The 17,819-nt window shown below is 36.9% G+C and overlaps 1 protein-coding gene across 1 annotated transcript in view; it reads right to left on the reverse strand.

The window, feature by feature from the left end:
• The window catches only part of DTWD2 (DTW domain containing 2), a 168,763-nt gene that overhangs the window by 102,476 nt on the left and 48,468 nt on the right, over nt 1-17,819 (reverse strand). The window contains exons 2-4 of the mRNA XM_025388433.1: nt 13,463-13,553; nt 9,062-9,156; nt 830-1,022 (exon numbers count right to left, since the gene is read on the reverse strand). Coding sequence (XP_025244218.1) covers nt 830-1,022; nt 9,062-9,156; nt 13,463-13,553 — 379 coding nt within the window. The remainder of the gene's footprint in view (nt 1-829; nt 1,023-9,061; nt 9,157-13,462; nt 13,554-17,819) is intronic.

A 17,819-nucleotide genomic window follows, 5' to 3' on the forward strand; every position in this document is an offset into this window, starting at 1 on the left:
GAATAATTTCCTTAGAAGAGTTTGAAAAAAGAATTTAAAAGCTATCATTTTTAAAGAGAACAGAACCAAGTGATTTCACCAATGAGTTCCATCTAATTTCTAAGATGCATGGAATTCTAGTATTATTTAAACTATTCCAGGTCATAGAAAAATATTAAAATCTCTGCAATTTACTTTGGAGGTTAACATTATCTTAATACCCAAACCTGACAGTGAACCAAAAATACACATAATTCAATGCCATTAAATAAAATATAATTTCCAGCAATATATCAAAAATGTTTAATAGTTTACTCAGTAGAGTCCATTCCAGGAATACAAGAATGGACCAATATTAAGAAAGGTGTCTTCATAATTAATTACATCAAAAAACTGAAGATTAAACCATATAACTATAATAATGAATGACAAAAAGTATTTCATAAAAACTTAGTCATTCCTAATAAGAACTAGGTAATTCAGTAACCAAATAATAGTATTTAAATAAGAAATGCTTCTTAACAAAACACATTAATACATAATAAAAATAATCCTTAGACTTCTCTGATGAAATATCTAAGAGACTCAGTATAGCCAAATGCCTCAACTACAGTAAAATTTGGCAGTAAGAGAGAATAAATTACAAATTTGAAATTTAATATATATATATTCAAAAAATATATATATTCAAACTCATAAACATACATATATATCTATGTACTATATATTCACACACAGAAATACCACCAAATTCATATATAAAAATGCATATGTATCCCTTCACAGAAAACATACACAATATACCTAATTATACATTTATATTTATTCTCTGTTAAAATTACTAGTTTACCTGTTTGGGATGTCGGAACAAGGAATTCTTATAGAAAATGTCCTTAGCCTGGCTCCATGTACCGTCAATGATGATGATTGTAGAAGGATAAACAGGAGAATCTAATATAAATTCTTCTAAATTAGCAGCTTCAGCCCCAGGATATAATATTAATGTACCAGACTTCCGGCAAACAGTTGAAAGTTCAGGATCTCTGAAAAAGTTTTTTAAAAATATATCTTTATTAGCTTGTGAGGAAAAAAGGTTTTATTATGCTTACTGAATTTCCTAATAAAAGTCTCCCTATATCTAGTCATTTGTCTAATCAAATATAGGTATTAATTAGTTTATAAAGTATGAATTTAAAACACTCAAAATTTTGTGTACTCTCTACTGATTTATTCACCACAATTCTGCCACTCACCTCTAGGCTTTCCAATCCTCACTATTCTTCTATTCTTCTCTATTAAAGCTTTTCTATCCAACTGCCAGTGACATAACTTTAGCCCTTCCAAAGAATTCTTCCTTTTCTCACTAATATTTCATGTGTAATCTGATCCACTTTATCAAAGTAAACAACTGGCATTGCCTAACAATCCTAGCACAAACAATCCTAACAATCCCAGGGCAAAATCTAGTAGCAATGGAAGAACCATAAAGAAAAGTTAGGTTGCACAGGCAAGCCACATTCTCAAATTCACCTTTGTTAAAGCCAACTAAATATGGCCTGAGAAGGATTCCATACTTCTAAATTTGAGTCCTTGTGGATGAAATCTAACCTATCTTAATAGGCAGACAAGATTGAACATCTAACTTAGGAGTACACACCTGTAACAATGGCTGAGTCTTGGCCAATCCCAGTGGCCACACTTCAACCACTTACAGACTGCTAAGTGTTCAAACTGTGTTCAAATAAGGCACACCCCAACCTGTAACCAATCCAGCTGTTTCCGTACCTCACTGCTGATTTCTGTATGTCACTTCTCTTTTTTTTTCTCATCTACAAATTTGTTCTGACCACAAGGCATCCCTGGAGTCTCTCTGAATCTGCAGTGATTCTGGGGGCTGCCCGATTCACGAATTGTTCATTGCTCAATTAAATACCTTTAAATTTAATTTGGCTGAAGTTTTTCTTATAACACCTTATATGATCTATTGAAGGAAACCAAAATATTTCACTTCAAAATATACTTATTTGACATACGTTGAGACGGCTGTTTAGAGGGCTTGCAAACAGCAGTAGCCTTGAAAAGCTGTTGCATCTGTAGAGAAAAACAGATGGCAGCCAGGCTTTCTCTGAGGACCTTCCCTTGTCCAGATTTAGGAAATAATAACTGAAAGTCTGACAACCTTAATTGTCTGAAAGAAATATTTACCCTCTATTCTCCATGAAGGCTGCTATCTGTGCAGTTTCATCTGCATAACAAGACCACTTGTGCTAGCCAGGCCTCCTCTTCTTCCCGTTCCATGTGTTTTTGCCATAATAACCGGCTTTGCCAGGCTCTAAGCCCCTATTCTTTCTGTAAACCTCAAGATGACATAAAAGCATCAACCATCTGGCCATTTCTTTGAGTTCTTATATCTCATAAGACTCTCTTACACATTAATAAATTTGTATGCCTTTTCTCCCTTTAATTTGTCTTTTGTCAGATGATTTTCAGCAGACCTTCAGAGGGTGAAGAGGAAGGTTTCCCTTGGCCCCTACACCATCATCCAGTTCAATTATAGAGTTTGTTGGTTCAACATTCATTCAAAAATGTGTCAAAGCTTTTTGTTACTGGAGATAAAACAACGAATGAGACACCCTTTGCCCACAAGCAAAAAAACAAAACATTAAGGGGAAAGTAGACAAATTATCATTGTTCTTGGAAATATAATTTGGACTTCCAATTTCAGCTCAGAAATAAAGAGCTTGAAAGTCATCAAGCCCATCTTCACAAGAAAAATGCTAACAAACTGAAAATTAACAACTTTTCTTAGATCCATCAGAGAACTGACGCCCCAGGGCAAAAACTCCAAAAACCAGAGGAAAAAAAAAGTAACCATCTCGAAATAGCCCACAGCATTCTCCATAACAAAGGCCTTTCCCTCAAGAGAAACTACTTACACAGCTTTTTTTCTACCTATTATTTAACCACAAAAAGAAATTAAGTACTAATGTATGTTACAACATACGTGTTACAACCTTGAAAGCATTATGCTAAGTGAAAGAAGCCAGTCACAAAAGTCCAAATACATTATTTCATTTATATGGAATATCAGATATCAAATATGAATATCAAATAGGAAAATCAATAGAAACACAAAGTAGACTAGTGTTTGCCTAGGACTGGAAAGGTGCAGGGAGTTGGAAAGGATGGAGGGCATAGGGATAGGTAAGTAATAGTTAAAGGTAGAGGGTTTCTTTTTGAGGTGATGACATATTTTAAATTGGTGATGGTTGCAAATATCTTTGGATATAGTAGAAACCAATTAATTTGTACATTTTAAATTGGTAAGTTAAATGGTATGTGAATTACGTATCAATAAAACCCTTTCCAAAAAAAAAGGGGAGAAAGATATATGATAATACTAATCAAAAGATAATTCTAGGCCAGGCACAGCAGCTCACCCCTGTAATCCCAGCACTTTGGGAGGCTGAGGCAGGAGCACTGCTTGAGCCCAAGAGTTCAAGACCAGCCTAGGCAACACAGTGAGACCCCCATCTCTCCAAAAACGTTTAAAAATTAGCCAAGCATGGTGGCGTCCACCTATAGTCCCAGCTACTCGGGAGGCGGAGGCAGGAGAATCGCTTGAGCCTGGGAAGTCAAGGCTGCAGTGAACCATGATTGTGCCACTACACTCGAGCTTGGGCAACAGAATGAGACCTTGTCTCAAAAAAATAAAAAAAGGTAACTGCAGTAGCTATATTAACTACAGACAAAGCAGACATCAGAAGGAAAATTATCAGGATGAAGAGAGGCATTACATAATGACAAAAGAGTCAATTCTCCAAGAAGACATAAAAATCTTTTAACATGTATGTACTTAACAATTCACTGTTCACAATATGTAAGGCAAAAACCAATAGAACTGAAAAGATAAATAGACAAATCCAGTAATATAGTTGGAGACTCAGTACAACCTTGTCAGTAACTGGTAGATCAAGCAGGCAAAAAAATCAGTAAGGATATTGTTGGCCTGAACAGCATTGTCAATCAACTTGATCTAATTGATATTTATAGAATAGTTCACCAACAACAAAATATACATTCCTCTCAAGTTCACATGAAACACTCACCAAAACAGACCACATTCTGGGCCATAAAACATACCCCGACAAATTTAAAATAGAAATCATACAAAGTATGCTCTCAGACTACAATGGAATTAAATTAGAGCCAGAAAACTTGCTGGAAAACTCCACAATATTGGAGAATAAACAACACACTTCTAAATAAACCACGGGTCAAGAGATAAGTCTCAAGGGAAATTTTTAAATAGTTTGAACTAAACGAAAATGAAAATACAACTTATCAAAATGTGTGGGATGCAGCAAAAGCACTGCTTAGAGGGATATTCGTAGCATTAAAACACACATATTAGGAAAGAGGAAAGACCTGAAAATCAACAGTCTGAGCTTCCTCCTTAAAAACACAACAACAACAACAATAAAAGTTAGATAGGGCTGGGCATGGTGGCTCATGCCTCTAATCCCAGAGGCAGGAAGGTCACCTGAGGCCAGGAGCTCAAGATCAGCCTGAGCAATGTAGCAAGATTCTGTCTTGACCAAAAAAAAAAAAAAAAGGCTAGAGAAAGAAGAGCAATTTAAGCCTAAAACAAGCACTAAAAAAAGAAAAGAAAGAGTAAAACCTAAGATGGAAATCAATGAAGTTCAAAATAGGAAGACAACAGAGAAAATCAATGAAACCAAAAGCTGACTGTTAACAGAAGGAATTGTGTCCTCCCCAAAATTCAAAAGTTGAAGTCCTAACCCCTAGTAGCTCAGAATATGATGGTATTCAGAGACTGATAAATCACCTTTAAAGAGGTGATGAAGTTAAAATGAAGCCATTAGGGTGTTCTCTATTCTAATCTAACTGATATGGTTATAAGAGGAAATTTGGACACAAAAGAAGAGATGGCAGGGGCACACCTGTTCAGAGGGACAACTATGTGAACAAGCAATGAGAGGGCAACCAACCGCAAGCCAAGGAGAGGCCTCAGGAGAAACCAAATCTACTGACCTCTTGATCTTAAAGAGTTCTAAACTCAAGAACTGTGGAAAATAAACTTCTCTTTGGCCACCCAATATGTGGTATTTTATTATGACAGTCCTAGCAAATTAATACACTGGTTCTTTGAAAAGATCAATTAAATGGATAAAACTACACCTAAGGTAATCAAAAAAAAAAAAAAGAGCAAAGACACAACTACCAATATCAGAAATAAAAAATGGGGATCATTACTGATTCTATAGTCATTAATAATAAAGAAATACTACAAAAAACTCAATGCCCACAAATTTCATAGTTCAGAGGAAATTAATTCTTTGAAAAACAAACTATCAAAACTCACACAAGGAGAAACAGGAAAACTGAAAAGCTCTATGTCTATCAAAGAAATTGAATCAATAATTAATAATCTTCTAAAAAAACAAATCACCAGGCCCAGGTGGTTTCAGCAGTGAATTCTCTCAAACATTTCAAGATGAAATGGTATCAATTCTCTACAATCTCTTCCAGATAATAAAAACAGACAGAACATTGCCTAATTCATTTCATAAGGCCAGCATTACCCGCATATCAAAACCAAATAAAGGCATTACAAGAAAGGAAAACTATAGATCAATATCCCTTATGAACATAAACACAAAAATTCTCAACAAAATACCAGCAAATTAAATCCAATATGCATAAAAACTTATCTACCATCACAAATCAGATTTATTACAGGGATGGAAGACTGGTTTAACATTCAAAATCAATAAATGTAATCAACCACATCAATGGACTAAAGAAGAAACATCAAAGGACTGTACCAATTCACAAAGAAAACGTACTTGACAAAACCCAAAGTCCACTCATGAGAAAAATTCTCCACAAGCTAGAAATAGGGGAGAATGGCCTCAATTTAATACAGAACATTTGCAAAATACCTATAGCTAGCATTATACATAACAGTTCTCTAACACTGAGAACAAAACAAGGATGTCCTCTCACCACTGCTATTCAACCCCTAGCTACTGAAATAAGAAAAGGGAACAAAAGACATACAAACTGGAAAGATGAAATAAAACCATATATATTCCTCAGACGACATAATTATCTATATAGAAAAGCCCACGGAACTGACCAAAAAAATAAAAATTAAAAAAAAATAACCTCCAAGAACAAGTAAATAAGTACAGCAAGGTCACAAGATATAAGGTTAATATACAAAAGTCAACTGCTTTCCCACATACCAACAATGAAAAATTCACATTTGTAATTGTTTTAAATACCATTAAAATAGCCCTCCAAAAATGAAATTCTTAGGTGTGAATCCAATAAAATATGTAAAGTACCTGTATGTGAAAAACTACAAAACACTGATAAAAAGCAAAAAGGACCGGGCACAGCAGCTCACATCTGTAATCCTAGCACTTTGGGAGGCCAAGATGAGAGGATCACCTGAGGTCAGGAGTTTGAGACCAGCCTAGTCAACATAGCAAGACCCCATCTCAATTTATTTTTTTTAAAAAATTATGTTTATATGAATGAACGAAAAGGTTTAAAATCTGTTATCTAATCCTCTACTAAAAAAAAAAGAAAAAAAGAGAAATTAAATCCGAAGCAAGAAAAAAATTGACAATGAAGAGTAGAAATCAATTACAAAATCAAACAGAGAAAAATACAAAGCCAAATCTTGGTTCTTCAAAGAAATCTACCGAAACAGACTAAGAAAAAAGACACAAATTACCTAAATCAGGAATTAAAAGAGGCTACCACTACAAATTCTACAGACATGACAATAACGATAAATAAATGCTACAAGCAACTTTATGACAATAAATTCAACAATTTAGATAACTTGTACCATTTCTTTGAAAGGTACAAAATATAAAAACTGACACAAAAATAAATAGAAAATACGAAATTCCTTATGTTTAATAAATGAATTATATTTGTAAGAAAAAAACCATCCCACAAATTATAATATGACCAGGTGGGTTTTATCTTAGAAATAGAAGGGTTTTAACATGCAGAAATCAATCAATATAACACACTATATTAACAGAATTAAGGAGAGAATCTACATGATCATTTCAATAGATGGATTTCACAAAATTCAACAAACACCCATTCATAATTAAAATTCTCTGCACTTTAGAAACTGATAAATTACATCGTATAACATGGTTATTAGAGTTAACAGATTGTATACTTGAAAACAGCCATGAGGGCAGGTCTTAAATGTTATCACTGCAAAAAAAAAAAAAAAAGTAAAACTATTGTTATAAATTTGTTTAATACAGTGGTTGCCTTGACATCCATTTTAGGCCTGACATAAGTTATCCGTAATCCAGCCAACCCTGTCACCTTTGGCCTAGTTAAAACTTTCTCTCCCTGTGTGGTGTTTGCCATATAGCCTACTTGTTCCTCACTAATCCAAAACCCAACACATCCCATAGCTGCTGACCACAATAAAACCCAGAGTCATATGAATAATACCAGAGTCATATGAATAAGCTCCCCCTTCACATTGTTCTCTTTAAACTAGCCAGTCCACAACCCACAGGGAAATCCCAAGGGATAATCCCCACAGACCTTAATAAAGGCATAATCCCACAGGTCTCCTCTTCCCGCCCACCCAGCAGCTGAATCCCCTATTTCCAGACTTCCCTTTGGCCTCACATTGGCATCCTAACCTCTCTAGTATCTATGTGTAATAAACTTCTTTCCTTTCATGCATTTTGGCTTCACTTCCTCATTGTGTCTCTCCTGACACAGCCATACTATAGTATTCTCAACATTATTGAACGTTTTAAACAAATCTTAACTGTGTGAGGTGATAAATGTGTTAATTAGCTTGACTGTGCTAATCATTTCACAATGTACACATACATCAAAACATCACACTGTACATGATAAATATAACTTTTATCTATCAATTATCCTCAATAATGCTTGGGGGGAGAAACATACAGCTAATATCATAGTTAATAATGTCCACAGAGTTTGGGACCAAGGTAAAGATGTTGGCTTTCACCACTTCTAATAAACATTATACTAAAAGTATCAGTTATTGCAATGAGGCAAGGAAAAAGAAAGGATAAGTATCAGAAAGGAAGAAATATAAATGATCCCATTTGCAGATGACAATGCTGCTTACATAGAAAGTTCCAGGGAATCTACAAAACAATTTCTACAACTAACAGATGAATTTAGAAAGTTACTGGATACAGAGTTAATATATAAAAACCAATTGTTTTCTTATATACTAGAGGCAAAAATTTACAAAGGACACCAAAAGCAGTAAGTCTCTTAATCATTCCCCCATGATTTCATCATGTACTCTAACAAAAGCCTAAATTAATCATTCAATTACTACATTTATATTGACAGTTCTAATCTGCTTTAATTTAAAATTCATCAGCAAATAATAATTTATTGGCCAGGCACAGTGGCTCATGCCTGTAGTCCCAGCTGCTCAGGAAGCTGAGGTGGGAGGATCCCTTGAGCCCAAGAGGTGGAGGTTGCAGTAAGCCAAAATTGCACCACTGCATGCCAGACTGGGCAACAAAGTGAGATCCTGCTTCGAAAAATAATAATAATAATAATTTACTAAGTAAGCACTATATTAGGCACCATAGGGAGAAAAAAAACTGAACTAAATCTAACACAAGAACCCTACCAAAAAAAAATGTTGTGGAAGATATTTAAAAAAAAAAAAAAAGAACCCTACCATCTACCAACTGGAAGGCACTTTTAACAAAAATGACATAAGCACCAAGTATATTTGCCTTTTAAGTTAAACATACTTTAAGTTAAAACATACTTTTAGGTTAAATATTCCTTTGCTTACACATTATTTATTTTTTTATTTCTGATTTTGTTTTGTTTTATCTTGTATTATTTTGTGTGGTCGGGGGTTAGCAGAACTTAAATTTTTTGACTAATTTCCACTCTTTAGACCACGAATAACCCGAAAGAAATGAATAAGTTGAACGAAACCATTTTTAAAGATCTGTGTAGAAAAGAATTATTTACATTGCCCTAACAGTTAATTTACCTTTCTTCACTGAAGCGACGACCAATCTTTACTTTACACTTGTCCTGGGGGAGGCATGCTGCTAGTAGAGGAACTGTACGCAACACTTTGTTTTCCTTTAATTAAAAAATGAATTGAAACATAGATTTTTACTTAGATATACACACTTTTAAATATTTTATAATGAACATCTGATTCATAACTTTATGTATAACTTTTACAAGCCTTTTACTAAAGACCACAGTTTAATAAAAAGAGGTAAAATTTCTCTGATTTATCAGTATTAACCATAACACAAGCATACCTTTTTATTCTATTTGGGTATGTTTACGGGTTTACTGATCAAAGAAGATTACATTAATATATATAATGATTAAAGATTACTAAAATGTAAATTTGTGTTTAACTAAATTGAATCATTTATTCTGACAAGTTTTTCATTTCACAAGTAATTACATTTTGCACTATGTCAGCTTGAAGATAATTGCCTAGATCTTTATGCCCAAACAGCAAGGAAGTGCTCAGAAAACAAAACAATGGGTTCTTCCCAGCATAGCCTCTTTATTTAAATTAAAAATTTTTTTTAAAGAGGAAAACAAACAATGTGGTATGTCGAAGGGACATAGAAGTCAATCTTAAAGAGCTCCCAATGGCTAAAACTGAACAATCTGAGCAACAAAATAAATAACACAGTACTGGATTATAACCCAAAGTACAAATTAGAGTCCGGAATGATATAAATAAATGACTTAATAAATAAATGGGGGAGAAGAAACAACTCTTCCTTACAAAAGAATTCCAAATAATAAATGTAAATACTACCCCCTCCAGAAGGTGAAGCTTAGTCTCTTCCTCCCACTTGAGTGTGGGCTGGATTTATGGCCTTCCTTCCACAGAATATAGAGTATGGAAAGAGAACAAAAAAAATAACTTTAGAGTGGAGAAATCTGGTGGCCGTTTTTGAAAATGCCATTAACTTGACTGTCATCAGTGGTTTCTTCAATGTCCTAGCTTCCAACACTGGAAACCATCTTTCTTGTTGCCACGAGAATTCTACCTTGAATCCCATAGAGCCATGTGATTAGTCACTCTGCCTTAGGTGGTTTTAGGACATTTTCCAATGTTTAATACAGTGTTCTTCTCCCCTTACCATCACCATGAGACTGTGACACAGACTTAATCACTTTCTAAACCTTTATCAAAGTAATACATGTATATATGTCAAATTAAATAGTGCCAAAAGACTTAAAATGCCACAGTTGTTCCCAGATGTACTCCCCAGTACCACTTACTGGAGGCAATCACTTTAACTCTTTTGGCTATTTCTTCTGGTAGTTACCTCCATATAACCACATAATAAACATTGTTTTTCTATTTCTTATCAATTTTAGATATTATCCAAAATCTACCAATTATCATCATAACAGCTAATATTAAGGCACACAATTCTAAGTGCAATACACAGACAGAAATATATCTTTTGTCACATCCATTTTACTAATGAGGAAACTGAAACACAAATATGTTAATTAACTCGCCCAAAGTTCCATAGTTTATAGAACTATTAAGAATTTGAGCTTGGGCAGTCTAGCTCCACAGCCCTTAAGTACTGCGTCTCATAACAAATGAGGATTTAGCTATCTAACACCTCTCCTTCCTCTCACATCTAATATTATTAGTTAAGTCAATAAAGAGTGTTGCATCTTCACGACTAAATATACATTATTCACAAAGGCCAAGTCATTTAACACTTCTTTCTCGTAAAGCTTTTTGTTATTTTTGAGATAGCTTTTCTGTTTTTATCCTTAAGTAATTTTATATATATGTATACCTACTCTTTGAAATGCTCCATCATATCACCTCCATATCATCTACCCCACCAAGTCTTCTTTTCCCAAAGCCCCCTCCTAAAGCCTATCTAAATGGTTTTTAATAACTTTTTTATGGGAGAGTCAAAAAACTAGCATATCCTTTTATTGGAAATGGTGTGCTGAAGTTAAGCACAGGCAGCCCAGCATTCATAAGTTAGATGAAAACTGGAAAATTCCTTTGTTGAGAATGGCTGGGCAGGGTGGCTCATGCCTATAGTCCCAGCTCTTAGGGAGGCAGAGGCTGGAGGATACCTTGAGCCCTGGGTTTGAGACCTGTCTGGGCAATATAGTGAGACCCCATTCTTAAAAACAGAAAAAAATAATAATAGAAAGTTCCTTTGCTGAGAAGGAAAAACTGTATGGATGCATTTGTATATGCATAAAATATATTTGTAGCACACACAATGATGAACGCATCATCTAAACCATAGATTAATGGTAAAAAATAAATTAAAAATAAGATATTTGAAAACATTTAAAAAAAAGAAAAAAAGGCCAAGCATGATGGCTCATGCCTGCAATTCTACCACCGTAGGAGGCTAAGGCAGGAGGATCACTCAAGGCCAGGAGTTCAAGACTAGCCTGGGCAACATAGTGAGACTCCATCTCTACAAAAAATAGAAAGAAAACATTAATATTGCCACAAATCAATGAAAACACCCATATTAAAAAAGCTATCTTATATCTGGAACCACACAATAATGAAAAGGCACCATACTGTGTCCACTGCAAAATGAACGCAGTACTTACCATCAAATCTCAAGTGGTTTGGGGTTTTGTTTTGTTTTGTTTTTTAAGATAGGGTCTTGCTATATAGCCCAGGTGGGAGTGCAGTGTCACAATCATAGCTCATTGCAGCCTAAAACTCCTGGGCAGAAGGGATGCTCCCACCTCAGCCTCCCAAGTAGCTAGGCCTATAGGCATGTGCCACCACACTTGGCTAATTTTTTTATTTGTTTATATAGACGAGGTCTCACTATGTTGTCCAGGCTGGTCTCAAACTTGTGGGCTCAAGTTATCCTCCTTCTTCAGCCTCCCAAAGTGCTTGAATTATAGGCATGAGCCACCACTCCCAGCCTCAAAAGTCAGGTTTTAACCAAAACTGCTATGGCCAGCAAGCTATCATTTTACATAAATTTTGAGCTGTACAATGTTTTAAGTTTAAAGGCAGTAAAATAGTGCTAGTGACCAAAATTGTCATAATCCTGACAAAAGCATGATGCTGTTAAGACAGAGAAAAAGGTTAGGCCAGGTGCGGTGGCTCACGCCTGTAATCCCAGCACTTTGGGAGGCTGAGGCGGGCAGATCACGAGGTCAGGAGATCAAGACCATCCTGGCTAACATGGTGAAACCCCGTCTCTACTAAAAATACAAAAAATTAGCCGGGCATTGTGGCAGGCACCTGTAGTCCCAGCTATACTTGGGAGGCTTAAGTAGGAGAATGGCGTGAACCCGGAAGGCAGAGCTTGCAGTGAGCTGAGATCGCGTCACTGCACTCCAGCCTGGGCAACAGAGCAAGACTCCATCTCAAAAAAAAAAAAAAAAAAAAAGGCTGAGAAAAAGGTTGCCCACCAAATGGAGTAGTTAACAATTTGCAATAAAAGAAAAAATGTTTCAAGGCTAAGCCATGAGAATTGTTTGTACATGGGAGGCAGAGATTGCAGTAAGCTGAGATTGTGCCACTGTACTGCAGCCTGGGTGACAGAGGGAGACCCTGTCTCAATAAATAAATAAATAAATAAATAAATAAATGTTTCATTATTTGAAAAAGATAAAAGATTAATTTCTTTTATACCTCTGTTAAAGTCTTCAAGTGATCCAGACTTGAGAAATTTAAAAAATAATTATTCCTTCTTAGAACGCTTGACTGGGTCTATGATGCCCTCAGTTCCTAAATACTGAAAGAGTTTTAACTGTAGTTTACACTAAACATACTTCACAGTATGCATTGAGTAGTTTTGTATTAATTATAACTTCCTCCCCTCTTCATTAAGCAGCTAATCAAAAGTTACAAACACACATACACGCTGGCACATATGTATAATTGTACCTGTACAAGAGAGTATTAATTTTAAAATCTTTACATATAACATGCATTATGAAATATACAAGTTTCTTCCATTCATCTAAAATAAACCAAAAATTTATTTATACATTCACTTTGTAAGAGTAAAATGCCAAAGTTACCTCTACTGTAGCAAGAAAAGACATCAAGGAACATAAGCTATGACCAAAATTTAAAAAGCAATGATTTTCTTAGCTCTTTATTCACAAAATCTCATTTTTTCTTCATACAAAATTATTAGAGTTTTACATTTATATAGTATTCAGTAACAAAGATTTTGTGAAATGTTATCTCTCTCTAGAGCATATGACTCTATACTACCACATGAAATTAAAAAGAAACTATTTTTTTCCAAAAGAGAAAGTATTTATCATCAACTTCTTTTCAGAAATGCTAAAGAGCTGGTAAAGATAAGTATGTTTATCTTCGTGTTTCCTCTTGTGGACTCATATTCTATTTGAAATCGTGTATTTTACAAAATCTTACCTCTGCTGGATGCTGAATTATGTACAAATGGGTAGAGATATGCAGAGGGTGCGCTGGGAGAAATGGACACAAACACACTTTCTGAGGCCGGCTGAAGGGTAAAAAGAAAAATAAAACTGGTAAATTTTAAAAATACAATGATATAACAATTTTTTAAAATGAACTTAATCCCACTGAATTTATACAAAGAGGTTTGCTAAAGCTGCATTCTTTTCAAAATGAAATACCAAAAATGAATTTAATCAATCAGACTTTAGACATGAGAATTTGGAGAAATTCAAGTAAATTCTTTACCACTTATACAGATTAACGTACCTCAAAAAAAAAAAAAATCTTACCTTAGTTATATTTAGAGAAAGAATACCTATAAGTTATCTGGTCCCTTTATTCAAAAAATGACACTTCTGATTTGCATTCCAAATCAAGAAGCGATCTCACATCAAAGAGAAACCTGGCAACTCTTCTATATCACTTTAAGTTGAGTAAACAATAAGATGATAAAAATATTAAAATATAATTACCATGTAGAGAAAAATACTAATCAAACTTAGCCATCAATCAATACAGAGAGCTTAACAATTGGGAGAAGAAATTCAAATAGACGCCACGGAATTGTATTTGGCTAGAATTATACCAGAAGAGTATTTGCCTTTTCCATTTAACTTACCTTTTCTTACTGTTTGTCATTTTTATTTTACTTACTTTTTAGTGCTTTACTATTGTTTAGGTAACTTACACACAATACAAAGTTCAAATACAATTAAAGGGTATACCTGCTATCTCTGTCCTCCAGCCTACGGTATTCTCTTCCTTTAGGGGCAACCAATGACCGGTTTTTTATGTGTCCTTCCAAAGGTATTGTATGAATAAACATTTATATTTTACCATTAAATACTATATTTGGTATGTGTATTTATAATATGAAATTCATGGCCGGGCACGGTGGCTCATGCCTGTAATCCCAGCACTTTGGGAGGCTGAGGCGGGCAGATCACCTGACGTCAAGAGTTCGAGACCAGCCTGGCCAATGTGGTGAAACCCCCATCTCTACTAAAAATGCAAAAATCAGCTGGGCATGGTGGTGGGTGCCTGTAATCCCAGCTACTCGGGAGGTGGAGGTAGGAGAATTGCTTGAACCCAGGAGACGGAGGTTGCAGTGAGCCGAGATTATGCCACTGCACTCCAGCCTAGGTGACAGAGCAAGACTCCATCAAAAGAAAGGAGAGGAGAGGGGAGGGGAGGAGAGGAGAGGGGAGGGGAGGGGAGGGGAGGGGAGGGGGAAAAGAAAAGAAAAGAAAAGAAAAGAAAAGAAAAGAAAAGAAAAGAAAAGAAAAGAAAAGAAAAGAAAAGAAACTCATNAAAGAAAAGAAAAGAAAAGAAAAGAAAAGAAAAGAAAAGAAAAGAAACTCATTAAGCAGCCAGATCCCAGATATAGGAGTTTCACAAACAATCACAGGCAGGTGCTATATGCCATTACAACAGTATACAAATGAATGCTATATTAAAGGGAATTTCCAATACCATACATACAGGCTGACCACTGTTAACTCTTTCCTCAATTTTACTTATGTGGAATTTTAGACTGAGGTTAAGAAATGCTTATTAATAAACCATACAGTGTGGGTAAATTGGCTCAAACATCTGTTAAATACACCCTCTCATTCTGCAAGAAACTGCCAAATCTATGCTCTGGATGAAGAAATTATTTAGATATCTTAGGCAGAAGTAAAATCATATTATACATGACTCCACCTCCTCTTTCCAACCCCACTGAACCTGGAATGGAAGCTTAACCCAAGGAAAATCAATACACCTGATTTCCAGTGACTTCTGAGATGATTCGCTATGATTGTTCTGCCCCACACTGGATTTCCTCTCAGGAATATAAGGAGATTTTTGAGATAGAAAGTCTTTCTGTGGTCACAAGAGTAAACACGAAAGAGGGACAGACACCAGTTGATGGAACTGGGTGCACTGACAAACAGATCAAGCACTGCTGTAAGAAAGGATTCCTCACTCAGTAGAAAGAGGAACAGGATGAGGTACATTCAAATTCTAAAAACCGAGATTCTGACTTTTTTTATTAAGTTAACCAAAACCAAAAATTAAAATGATCCGAAGAATAAATACATCACAGAACAGAAGAACCAAGTAAAAACTGATGTTTCTCCAACCGAACCAGGCAAATTTAAATGAAGTATCTATATCCTAATAGTATTTCAATGTGCTGGGTGGGGTAGAGTTTGACTTTGAATTTTTTTTAATAAATCTATTCAAATGTTGACTGAAGAAAAGTTGTTAAGTCCATAAACATTAGCTTCAATCTTAAAAAAAAAAAAAAAAAAAAAAACAGAATCTCACTCTGTCACCCAGGCTGGAGTGCAGAGGCACAAACTCAGCTCACTGCCACCTCTGCCTCCTGGATTCAAGTGATTCTCATGTCTCAGCCTCCTGAATAGCTGGGATTACAGGCACACATCACCATGTCCAGCTAACTTTTTTTATATTTTTAGCAGAGAGAGGTTTTCACCACGTTGGCCAAGCTGGTCTTTAACTCCTGACCTCAAGTGATCCGCCCACCTCAGTCTCTCAAAGTGCTGGTGAAACAGAAAATTTTCCTTGACCCCTTCCTGGGCCTCATGACAGGAGTGCCTCACTTACTCGGTCCACAGCTCTCAACCCCTGGTGGGACGGGGAGCAGCAGGTGAGCGGGTGCAGGAGCCAGAGCTTGCACTTTTGGGTGCTGGCAGGAGCAAAACTCCGTGGGCCGCCCCCCACCGCAGTGTCTAGGGGGGTACTCGTGACCCCTGAAGCCCCAGAGGGCATGTGTTACAGTGCTCTTTTAGCTTTGCCGCTCACACTTGTGGCACCCAAGCTCTTGTTCAGCATCCAGTAAAAATCGGGTCACACGAATGAATTGAAGGGTGGTAAATACGGAGGATTTTATTGCCAATGAAAGTGGCTCTCAGAGGGAAGGAGAGCTGGAAGAGGGATGGAGCAGGAAGGTGATCTTCCCCTGGATTCTGACTGTCCCCCACTGGACTCTCCGAAGCAACACCATTAAGCCATCCCTCTGAGGTCAAGCTGCTTTTCTCCAATGTCAAACTGCAGTCATACCATACAGCTGCCTTTCCTCCTCTCCCTTTCTCTTCCCACTGTCAGTTGAGTCAGGGGTTTTTATGGGTACAGGATGGGGGTGGAACAGGCCATGTGTGGTTTTGGAAAAGACAACATTCGAGCGGGAAAACAGGAATGCAGGTTCTCACTTTGGGGCATAGTTCCAGGCTTGAGGGTGGGGCTTTGCCAGGGACCTTGCCCTTTTCTGCCCAGAATTTCTCTGCCTCCTGTTCCTATCACTGGGATTACAGGTGTGAGCCACGACACTCAACCAATTTTAATCTTTTACAGATAAAAGTCCTAACTTGTATCTGTAAAGATTAAAATGTTATTGGGGCAACACAGAGTGTTTTTACCTAAAAGGTTGATTTCTAACCTTTAGTAGATGAACTACCTATTACACTATGTTTTTATAATATATATTATCATTCATCAAATGTGTTATGCAACATTTGTTATTAAAGTGAGTCTAGGGGGACTGACGGCAAGATGGCCGAATAGGAACAGCTCCAGTCTCCAACTCCCAGCGCGAGCGACACAGAAGACCAGTGATTTCGGCATTTTCAACTGAGGTACTGGGTTCATCTCACTGGGGAGTGCCGGATGATCGGTGCTGGTCAGCTGCTGCAGCCCGACCAGCGAGAGCTGAAGCAGGGCGAAGCATTGCCTCACCTGGGAAGCGCAAGGGGGAAGGGAATCCCTTTTCCTAGCCAGGGGAACTGAGACACACAACACCTGGAAAATTGGGTAACTCCCACCCCAATACTGCGCTTTAAGCAAACAGGCACACCAGGAGATCATATCCCACACCTGGCCGGGAGGGTCCCACGCCCACAGAGCCTCCCTCATTGCTAGCACAGCAGTCTGTGATCTACCGGCAAGGCAGCAGCGAGGCTGGGGGAGGGGCGCCCGCCATTGCTGAGGCTTAAGTAGGTAAACAAAGCTGCTGGGAAGCTCCAACTGGGTGGAGCTCACAGCAGCTCAAGGAAACCTGCCTGTCTCTGTAGACTCCACCTCTGGGGACAGGGCACAGTAAACAATAAACGCAGCAGAAGCCTCTGCAGTCACAAACGACTCTGTCTGACAGCTTTGAAGAGAGCAGTGGATCTCCCAACACGGAGGTTGAGATCTGAGAAGGGACAGACTGCCTGCTCAAGTGGGTCCCTGACCCCTGAGTAGCCTAACTGGGAGACATCCCCCACTAGGGGCAGTCTGACACCCCACACCTCACAGGGTGGAG

The sequence above is a fragment of the Theropithecus gelada genome, chromosome 6 (genome assembly GCF_003255815.1).
Source record: "Theropithecus gelada isolate Dixy chromosome 6, Tgel_1.0, whole genome shotgun sequence".
NCBI classification, from domain to species: Eukaryota; Metazoa; Chordata; class Mammalia; order Primates; family Cercopithecidae; genus Theropithecus; species Theropithecus gelada.